General features: G+C 38.8%; 1 protein-coding gene across 1 annotated transcript in view; it reads left to right on the forward strand.

Moving 5' to 3' along the window:
• Positions 1-10,716, forward strand: part of LOC112072403 (interferon-induced GTP-binding protein Mx-like) — an 83,458-nt gene extending 72,742 nt beyond the window's left edge. Inside the window, exons 6-14 of the mRNA XM_070439784.1 lie at positions 48-246; positions 2,849-2,927; positions 3,035-3,157; positions 3,720-3,852; positions 4,035-4,193; positions 6,115-6,191; positions 6,532-6,659; positions 6,709-6,799; positions 9,802-10,716. Coding sequence (XP_070295885.1) covers positions 48-246; positions 2,849-2,927; positions 3,035-3,157; positions 3,720-3,852; positions 4,035-4,193; positions 6,115-6,191; positions 6,532-6,659; positions 6,709-6,799; positions 9,802-10,029 — 1,217 coding nt within the window. The 3' untranslated portion in view covers positions 10,030-10,716. The remainder of the gene's footprint in view (positions 1-47; positions 247-2,848; positions 2,928-3,034; positions 3,158-3,719; positions 3,853-4,034; positions 4,194-6,114; positions 6,192-6,531; positions 6,660-6,708; positions 6,800-9,801) is intronic.
• The last annotated feature ends 1,030 nt before the right edge of the window (positions 10,717-11,746 follow it).

Genomic DNA, 11,746 nt, shown 5'->3' on the forward strand with positions numbered 1-11,746 from the left:
GTTTTTTATATTAGCAGTTATCATAATGCTTTTCATGTGTCTTCAAGCCATTCTGACAAAGCCAGACCTGATAGACCCGGGAGAAGAGAAGAATGTGTTGGAAATTGTCCAGAATAGAGTCATGGATCTCAATATGGGCTATGTCATTGTGAAATGTCGTGGTCAGAAGAAAATTGATGAAAACATGTCCATTACTGATGCGATTGAGGAGGAGTTGGAATTCTTCAAAAATCATGAGCACTTCAGGTAAAATGTGTTCTTGCCATGTGCACAGTAAACCTACATCTATGTTTTTGATGGCTTCACATCTGAAAATGTTCAGTGCCCCAAACTGTTGATTTCAGGATTTTATGAATATAATTTTTTTTCCACAAATCATTTGAGAGTAGTTCCATATAGTATTCATGAATCTTTCCTTATGAGTCTCCTCCCCTCCCTTTTACATTTCTGAGTATTGTACTTTTTGACCTCTCTGGGATATTCAGGACGGTAGAGTCCCACTTCGCCAACAGCCAGTCAACTTGCAGGGCACCAATTCCAAAACAACAGAAATCCCATAATTAAAATTCCTCAAACATACAAGCATTTTACACCATTTTAAAGATAAACTTGTTGTAAATCCAGCCACAGTGTCTGATTTCAAAAAGGCTTTACGACGAAAGCACACAAAACGATTATGTTAGGTCAGCACCTACTCACAGAAAAACACAGCCATTTTTCCAGCCAAAGAGAGGAGTCACAAAAAGCAGAAATAGAGATAAAATGAATCACTAACCTTTGATGATCTTCATCAGATGACACTCATAGGACTTCATGTTACACAATACATGTATGTTTTGTTCGATAACTTCTACTTGGTCACAATCCCGGATCCGGGAGCACCCTCATCAGTAAAAAAAGCTGACTAGCATAGCCTAGCATAGCGCCACAAGTAAATACTAGCATCTAAATATCATGAAATCACAAGTCCAAGACACCAGATGAAAGATACACATCTTGTGAATCCAGCCATAATTTTCTGATTTTTTAAATGTTTTACAGGGAAAACACAATATGTATTTCTATTAGCTAACCACCATAGCAAAAGACTCAACCGCATATTTTCACCATTTTTTACCGCATAGGTAGCTATCACAAATTCGACCAAATAAAGATATAAATAGTCACTAACCAAGAAACAACTTCATCAGATGACAGTCTGATAACAGATTTATTGTATAGCATATGTTTTGTTCGAAAAATGTGCATATTTCAGCTATAAATCATAGTTTTACATTGCAGCCACCATCACAAAATCTCACCAAAGCAGCTAGAATAAACTACAGAGACCAACGTGAAATAAATAAATACTCATCATAAAACATTTCTGAAAAATACATGGTGTACAGCAAATTAAAGACAAACATCTTGTGAATCCAGGCATTTTTTCAGATCTTTTAAGTGTTTTATAGCGAAAACACAAATAGCATTATATTAGCTTACTACAATATCCAACCACACAACAGCATTGATTCAAGGCAACGTAGCGATAGCGACAAAACCAGCAAAATATATTAATTATTTCACTAACCTTCATAAACTTCATCAGATGACAGCCTATAACATCATATTACACAATACATATATGTTTGTTCGAAAATGTGCATATTTAGCGGCCAGCAAATCGTGGTTTTACAATGTGAATACGTAGTGAAAATGCAGAAATATTGTCCGGAGAAATCTTGGAGAGGCACCTATTCTAATCAAATAACTAATCATAAACTTTACTAAAAAATACATGTTGGACAGCAAATTAAAGATACATTAGTTCTTAATGCAACCGCTGTGTTAGATTTTTACAAATAACTTTAGTACGACATACAGCTTACGTTATAGCGAGACAGCGCCCAAAATCTGGGCGGAATATACGTCTAAACATTTTCGACAGAAATACGAAATAACATCATAAATGGTTCCTACTTTTTGATGAGCTTCCATCAGAATCTTGTACAAGTTGTCCTTTGTCCAGAATAATCGTTGTTCGGTTGTAGAATGTCGTCTTCATCTGTAGAACGCTAGCCAACGCTAGCCATGCGGCATAGAAGTGTCCAACTCACCAGAACTCATAACAAAGAAAATACCGAAAATCGGAATAAACTGATTTAACATTCAAAAGCAAATGGCTAAATGATCCTTGGTATAGTCATAAAAAACTTTTCCATATGTTAGCTTAGCACATATCTCTAACTTAAACAGACTGATTTTGATGGGGACTTTTTATTATGTTAATTAGATATCCCTGGGTGCATGACCATTGTAGAGCAAGGGTTAACTGACATATATATTTGACAGTTTTAATTTAAAAAATGCAGGTGTTAAATGTGTCGGACAATATCTGTGATGAAATTCTGTGTTTGTGTCACACCCTGATCTGTTTCACCTGTCATGTTATTGTCTCCACCCCCCTGCAGGTGTCGATTATTATCCCTGATGTATATATCCCTGTGTTTCCTGTCCCTCTGTGCCAGTTTGTCTTGTATGTTTTTCAAGTCAACCAGCAGTTTTCCCGTACTCCTGCTTCTATTCTCTTTTGCCAGTCCTCCCGGTTTTTGCACCTTGCCTGTTTTCTGGACTCTGTACCAGCCTGCCTGACCATTACCCCTGCMCYKRMCYYSRRSCYKSCYKSCMMYYYKKWMCYYCYKGRMYYYKRAMYKGKTTKRMCYTTTKSCYKKYCMMSAMCMWTYYYYTKSCYWMCCCTTTTGGATTGTTAAATAAATATCAAGACTCAAACCATCTGCCTCCAGTGTCTGCATCTGGGTCTCGCCTTGTGCTCTTAGTTTGTTATWTTTCTCTCCYTTTCAATGTATAGMTCCCTYYTGCGTCAGGAGAAGGCAACCACCAAGTGCCTAGCCACCAAGCTCAGCAATGCCCTGGTCAAACACATCAAGGTTAGTCCAACCACAKACCYKAYRGTTATCTGTTCCCCCTACACCCAGTGYACACTGGARAACATGTGGTCTGGTACCTATTAACTTGTATGTTTGCTCCTGGTCAGAAATCCTTGCCCCAGATGTCAGAAAATATAAAGGAACAGTTGGGGGAGGTAAAGCATTTATTGAGTCAAATAGAGGGTGGGCCTCCCAAGGAACCTGCAGAGAAGAGGAAGTTCCTCATTCAGGTGAGTACATMTTTCATCTTCYCATCGTTCAGCTTCGTAAACTTCTTCTGTACAAAGTGTCTATAAAAATGTATGATGTTTGGTTGGAAGCCATACTGTTGCACAGTAGTCCAGGTGTGTTATTGTCATGGTTTGGTCTATTGTCAGGAGAATATTCTATAGAGAATTTGGGCAATGGTACCTGGTGTAAAGGCATCAGTTCTGTTGCACATCCTCTGCCATTTGGATTGGTCAGATTTGCAACACAGGTGTAAGAGTAGACGCACTGTCCAGAAAATAAATATAACAGCATTCAACTTTTCTCCACACTCCCACTTCTTCCACTCTCCTTCCTTAATTTCCCCTGATTATGTTTGTCACCAGGTTAAACAATACTTTACCTTGACAGCTGATTTTACAAAAACACTTGGACAAGCCAGTGTAAGATAGTTCTTGTTTAATATCTGTAGAAGACGTAAGGATGGATGGGTCTTGTGGAGCCATTTCATTAAACATTCATCTAAAAGTACTAAATGTTAAACATTTAAACAGGTATGTTTTATTGTTATGTTTCCATCTTCAGGTCATAACAGATTTCAATGAGCAGATTACCCAACTGTCCCAAGGGGATATTATCATTGAGGAAAACCTGTTTGAGCTCATGCGAAAGGAATTTACAGTGTGGATGGAATGTCTGAAAAATGCCAAATCACATTGTAGGTACAATTTTTAATACCCCGGGTATTGCACATCATAATACCATGTCTAACCAATTAATATTTATGTTTCTAAATATCCCTAATATTTACTGATATAGTTAATATACTACTAATAGTTATGTCATACAACAGTGATTATTATCTCCAATACATTATTAACATTGTTTTCCTGAATTTAGACCACGAAGTAGTGCAGCATTTGGTGGATGAATATGATGAGAAGCACAGGGGAAGTGAGCTGCCAGGATTCAGTAACTACAGGGTATTTCAACATGTTGTTCAGAAACTGGTGTCTAAACTTAAGAAACCAGCTATGACGACACTAAAGACAATCAGAGGTAAGTGACCAAAAGCCCTTGTCTCGTCTACTCCATCTCTCCCCCTCTGGCACTTGTTGTCACCAGTTTATTCATTATTACGCACACCTGCCATCATCGTTACGCACACCTGTGACCATCGTTATGAGCACCTGCGCCTCATGAGACTCACCTGGACACCGTCACCTTCCTGATTACCTCCCCTATATCTGTCACTCCCTTTGGTTCTTTCCTCAGGCGTTATTGTTTCTGTGTTTCATGTCTGTACGCTACTCATGTTTCATGTTCGTTTATTTATTCAATTCACTTCCTGTACTTGCTTCCCGATTTATTAGAGTACACGTTACAGCCCTAGATTCAATGTGATTTTCCAAAAGCCCCTTTATTGAACATCATGCATGGGTCTCTATGGTACTTCTGACAAGACAAACATGCCTATTATATTAAGCAGTAAGCACCCAGAAAGCAGGTATTGGTGAATCACACCCCCATCCACATCGTCAGGGCTGAAGTGGAGCGGGTCGAGAGCATTAAGTTCCTCCGTGTCCAAATCGCTAATGAGTTAAAATGGTCCACACATGCGCACAGTTATGAAGAATGCGAGACAGCGCCTGTTCCCCCTCTGAAGGTTGAAAAGCTTTGGCATGGGCCCTCAAATCCTCAGAGTTATACAGCTGCAACATTGAGAGCATCTTGACTAGCTGCATCACTGCTTGGTATGTCAAAATCACCACCCTCAATCGTATGGCTTTACAGAGGGTGGTGCAGACATCCCAGTACATCGCTGGGGCAGAGCTTCATGCCATCCAGGACATCTATATCAGGCGTTATGATAGGAAGGACCGGAAAATTGTTAAGACCCCAGCCACCTAAGCCATAGACTGTTCTCTCTGCTTCCGCACGGCAAACGGTTCCTGAACAGGCTCCAGAACAGCTTCTATCCCCAAGCCATGAGACTGCTAACTAGCTAACAAAATGGCTACCGGACTATCTGAGTTGACCCCTTTATTTATTTGTATCTTGCACTGTCTTATATGCACACTGTCAGAACTCTAGACACACACACACACACACACACTCCATTTGCTCAACCACATAACACCTACACACATTTATACTTACTCTAAACACACACCCTCCCAAGCAATCATCATATACACAGATGCTTCTGTTTATCATATATCCTGATGCCTACACAACTTACCCCTATACATACAGTATCTCACCATACCACTTCAGTATCCCTGCACATTGTACACATGGTACTGGAACTGACCCTGGAACTGTCCATGTATATAGCTTACTGACCCTGGAACTGACCATGTATATAGCTTACTGACCCTGGAACTGTTCATGTATATAGCTACTGACCCTGGAACTGCCTGTATATAGCTACTGACCCTGGAACTGTCCCTGTACATACAGTAGCTACTGACCCTGGAACTGTCCACGTATATACCTTACTTACATTCTCGTGTTCTTCTTATTTCTCTAGTGTTTTTGTTCTACCTTAAGTTACTTTTAATACTTCATTGTTGGGTTTAGATCTTGCAAAAAAGGCATTTCATTGTACTTTTGCATGTGACCGTAACTTTAATTGACTAAATAGGACATGTTGAAGGAATAGTTAAATCAAAATAGAAAATGACATTGGTTTCCTTACCCTGTAAGCAGTCTATGGACAAGGTGTGACATCAATCCATGCTTTGGTTTAATTTACCTGGACAATGTTTCCATTTGTCCTCTTCATGTCCAAATGATCCTAATGGATCTCAAATTGATTGTGTAGCTCAATTAAGTTACTTATTGAATATTTGGACATGAAGCACAAAGAAATTATAACATTGGGACTATTGACTTGTAATTTGGCTGAACAACACCTTTAAATAAAAACATTTTGTGGAATATCTATTTCCCAAATACATTTTTTTTTGTTTTTCAGAAATGGTGCAGGAGGAATTTGATCATTTGTCCAAAGAGATCTTTAAGAATTATCCTTATCTTCAAGATGTCTCRAAGGTAATGACAATTGTAAACTGTTAAGAGCTCTGACATGAYGATCATACAATTCTGTGATTTTAGGCTGAAATTGAAATCTTAGTTAGTGGCATTAGCAAGAAGCAGGGAAACATGAGGCAAAGTAGCACTTAAAAATCACAATATATTTTTATGAATAATTCCACTTTACATGTTGTCCATTGTAGGATTGTACCCTGAAATGTTCAAAATAAAACACCATAAGATGCTTAGAGCACGTCGAACTGAACTACTGTTCTGTAACAGTAACAGTATTTCACTGCCTCCCTGCATCCAAGGTTCTTTATGTCCTCATGGTATCTTCATCTTTGTTTAAACTCAGAAAAAAATTGAAACAATCCAGGAACAGCAGTCAAACATAGTGAAGGCGAGGATCGTGGAGCAGTTTGAGATGGAGATGCAGGTCTACACACAGGATGAAATCTTCAACAAACATATTCTAGAGGAGGAAACGGCAAACTGCTCAGATCTCTCAGACGAGGACATCCAGACGAGGATGAAACACATGTCTAGAGAAGGGGGAAAAAGCAGAAGGCTCAGATCACGACACCAGGAGCAAGTACCCTGGGCTGCTCAAGGCATACTATGAGGTACAATACAACACATCTCTTGCAGTATGGTTTGCTTAAAACCTCACTTGGGTATGTGGGACGGTAGCGTCCCACCTTGTCAACACCCAGTGAAACTGCAGGGCGCTAAATTCAAATGCAGACATATTTATTATAAAAATTCAGAAAACAAAACATATTTTACATAGGTTTAAACTCTCTGGGGCAGGTGGGATGCAATCGTCCCACCTGGCCAATAGCCAGGGAAAATACAGCGCGCCATATTCAAATAAAATTATATAAAAATCAAACTTTCATTAAATCACACATGTAAGATACCAAATTTAAGCTACACTCGTTGTGAATCCAGCGAACATGTCAGATTTCAAAAAGGCTTTTCGGCGAAAGCATAAGATGCTATTATCTGATGATAGCACAACAGTAAACAAAGAGTAGCATATTTCAACACTGCAGGCACGACACAAAACGCAGAAATAAAATATAAATCATCCCTTCCCTTTGACGAAATTATTTTGTTGGCACTCCAATATGTCCCAAAACATCACAAATGGTCCTTTTGTTCGATTTAATTCCGTCGATATATATCCAAAATGTCAATTTATTTGGCGCGTTTGATCCAGAAAAACACAGCTTCCAACTTTCGCAACGTCACTACAAAATAAATCAAAAGTTACATGTACACTTTACCAAAACATTTCAAACTACTTTTGTAATACAACGTTAGGTATTTTTAAACGTTATAATCTATCAATTTGAAGACGGGATGATCTGTGTTCAATACAAAAAGAAAACAAACTGACGCTACTTTTTTGGAAACGTGCCTCTCTCAAACAATTTACTTCATGTGACCCTCCTTTACGATAGCCCTACTTCTTCACTACACAAAGGAATAACCTCAACCGATCTCCAAGGACTGGTGACATCCAGTGGAAGTGGTAGGAACTGCAAACAAGTCCCTTAGAAATCTGGTGTCTCTAAGAAACCTCATTGAAAAGACAGTGACCTCAATTTTTTTTTAATTCTGAATGGTTTGTCCTCGGGGTTTTGCCTGCTACATAAGTTATGTTATTCTCACAGACATGATTCAAACAGTTTTAAAATCTTCAGAGTGTTTTCTATCCAAATCTACTAATAATATGCACATCTTATATTCTGGAGATGAGTAGAAGGCAGTTGCATTTTGGCATGCTATTTATCCAAAAGTGAAAATACTGCCCAGAAGAAGTTAAAGATTAACTTCTTGTGAATCCAACCACGGTGTCAGATTTAAAAAATGCTTTACGGCGAAAGCATACCTTACGATTATTTGAGAACATAGCCCAGCAGACAAATCATTAAAAACAGTAACCAGCCAAGTAGAAGAGTTACACAAGTCAGAAATAGAGATAAAATGATTCCCTTACCTTTGATCATCTTCATATGGTTGCACTCAGCAGACATTCATTTACTCAATAAATGTTCCTTTTGTTCGATGAAGTCTTTTTATATACAAAAACCTCAGTTTTGTTCGCATTTTCTTCAGTAATCCACAGGCTCAAACGCAGTCAAAACAGGCAGACAAAAAAATCAAAATTGTATCCATGAAGTTCATAGAAACATGTAAAACGATGTATATATTCAATCCTCAGGTTGTTTTCAGCCTAAATAATCAATAATATTTCAACCGGACAATAACGTTGTCAATTTAAAAGGTAAACAAGAAACGCACTCTCTCCGTCTCGCGCAAGAAACAGCTCTGTGTGGCACTTTAGGGTCTACTCATTCAGACTGCTCTTATTTCCTCATTTTTCAGAATACAAGCCTGAAACAATTTCTAAAGACTGTTGACATCTAGTGGAAGGCATAGAAACTGCAATTTGAGTCCTAAGTCAATGGATACTGTAATGGCATTGAATAGAAAACTAGAAAACCCCCCAAAAAACTACTTCCTGAATGGATTTTTCTCAGGTTTTTGCCTGTCACATCAGTTCTGTTATACTCACAGACACTATTTTAACAGTTTTGGAAACTTTAGAGCTTTTTCTATCCAAATCTACCAGCTTTGTGCATATCATATCATATCTTCTGGGCCCGAGAAGCAGGCAGTTTAATTTGGGCATRCATTCCATCCAAAATTCCGAATGCTGCCCCCTACCCTAGAGAAGTTAAAGAGTGCAGGAGATGTTCCAGAAATGAAATAATTAAATMTAAATCTACATACAGCTGTTATGTTGTGTACTTATCAACAAACTCACACACTTTCTTATCAGGGCCTTCCACACATTTTGGGAGATCTCAACGTGTATGTATGGACTACATCTAGCCTGGTACTCCACCCCAGAGCCATATATTGTNGGGAGATCTCAACGTGTATGTATGGACTACATCTAGCCTGGTACTCCACCCCAGAGCCATATATTGTGTTCGTCTCATACACAGTTCACAGCTGGTATAAAAGGTGCAGTGAAATGCTTATGTGCTAGCTCCTTCAACAATTAAATACCATGCGTCATAGAATGTCCTTCAAGCCAATCAGAAAYRAGTATTCAGCAATGCCATGGTATAATCAATAATAACATTATGATGCATTTACATGACACYGTATAATCCAATAGCAGTTCATGGCATTTACATTTTTTTTAAACAATGCTGTGTAACTGAAAGTCTAYAATTAGAATCCACATACTTGTCATGACTGGATTAATGGAATGCTCAAAGGGGCAACATGTTGTCCATTCTAAATGGTGGCCCAACTCTATATACATTATAGCTCTGCTCCACCCTGTACAATGAATCCATGACATCATCAACGGGCATGATCAGATCTCTCATTAATGCTTTTTGACAAAGGTTTCAAACATATAATGTTGTGGCAGGGTTGCTTTGTGGTATATTGCATTTTGCAGACCAATCCAACTCTGAAGTCTATATGTTCACCTTGCTGAGCATTTGTTGGCATTTGGTAATCTTTTAGTTGCCTTGTGGCCATCTCATCACTTTGGGACCTCACTCTCACTCTCCATCCCACCTCACCTCTCTCACAGATTGTGGTGCAAAGACTGGCTGACCAGGTGCCCATGCTGATCCGTTACTTCATCCTGAAGCAGTCAGCCAAGATTGTGTGCAGTGAAATGCTGGATCTGCTACACAGAGATGACACTGATAACATCMTACAGGAGGATTCAGASATCRGACAGWATCGTGCAAAGTTGCAGACCCAAGTGSATCRCCTTGTACAGGCCAATGACAAGCTCAGCAGCCTCAGAGGGTGACATCTTGACGATTCAAAAGATCTGAGATGATGCCAAGAAAAGAAACAGGTTAAAACCTCTTAAGGATCCAACCCTTTTTTTCAATTTTCATCTAAAATGACATACCAAAATCTAACTGCCTGTGAATGTGAAATTATTACAGGAGAATAAACCTTTGAAATGCAAGAGAAWGGTCACAATGTATTATTCCAGGTTAGACACAATTTTTATGTTAGCCGCTAGATGGCAGAAGTGCATGTGCARAGTTTTAGACTGATCCAATAAACTATTGCATTTCTGTTAAAATGTTGTGTCAAGTCTGACTAAATGTGCCTAAGTGGTTTATTGATTCATTTTCGAGTTAATAACTGTGCACTCTTCTCAAACAATAGCATGGTAWTATTTCACTGTAATAGCTACTGTAAATTGGACAATGCAGTTAGATTAACAGGAATTTAAGCTTTCTGCCAACATCAGATATGTCTATGTCCTGGGAAATGTTCTTGTTACTGTTAAGATATGTTATCAAGGTTTAAGATAAATGATTAAATAATTCTACCCAGAAACTTCACCATTAGGATTAGAGGTTATGTAGCATGKACAAGGGGTAATTAAAAATTATAACCATTGTGTGCGTTAGTGTATTGGAATAGACTTTTGAAGCAGCTTTGTCCTTGTCGGAGAGAAGGAGGGACATTTAGGACGCTATGACGCTATGTGTGATATATAAACTACTTCATAGCCCTGCAGCTAAAAAGTTAACTGAAGGCGCTGTGAATTTTGGGCCTGCTCTGAAATATGTGGATAGTTGGCTTCTAAACGAGTTGGAAAAGTGGGTGTGGTGTCAGTTTGTATCAGTTTGGTGTCTGAAATTATCTAATTGACTGATGGACACTGACTTGCTAGTTGACTTTTGTACATTTGCAATATGTTTAACTTCTTATGCTGCAGGGCAGTATTGAGTAGCGTGGATGAAAGGTGCCCAGAGTAAACGGCCTGCTCTCAGTCCCAGTTACTAATTATTGCATATTACTTAGTATTGGATAGAAAACACTCAAAGTTTCTAAAACTGTTTGAATTATGTCTGTGGATTAACAGACTCATATGGAGGCAAAAACCTGAGAAGTTCCACTTCCTGTTTGGATTTTTCTGGGGTGCCATATTTTCAACCAAGCTCTCATTAAATACAGAGAGATATGGATGTTTCACTTCCTACGGCTTCCACTACATGTCAACAGTCAATAGAACTAAGTCTGATGACTCTAATGTGAAGGGGGGTGACAGGGAGACAGAAATTATGTAATCACTGCCATGAGTGACCATGCATTCAACAGCGCGTTCACGTGAGAGGCAGTCCGTTCTCACTTTTGTGAAAAATAGCATGCCCAAATTCAACTGCCTTGCTACTCATCCCAGAATATAAGATGTGCAATTATTAGTAGATTTGGATAGAAACACTCTGAAGTTTCTAAAAATGTTTGAATCATGTCTGTGAAAATAACAGAACTTATGTAGCAGGCAAAACCTGAGGACACAACTTCAGAATTTATTTTGTTTTTGATGTCACTGTCTTTTCAATGAAGGTTTCTTAGAGACACCGAAGATTTCTTAATGGACTTGCTTGCACGTTCCTAACGCTTCCACTGGATGTCACCAGTCCTTGGAAATGGTTGAGTGTTATTCCTTTGTGTAGTGAAGAAGTAGGGCTATCGTAAAGAGGGTTCACATGGAAGTACAT

This window comes from Salvelinus sp. IW2-2015, unplaced genomic scaffold (genome assembly GCF_002910315.2).
Source record: "Salvelinus sp. IW2-2015 unplaced genomic scaffold, ASM291031v2 Un_scaffold1915, whole genome shotgun sequence".
Taxonomy (NCBI): Eukaryota; Metazoa; Chordata; class Actinopteri; order Salmoniformes; family Salmonidae; genus Salvelinus; species Salvelinus sp. IW2-2015.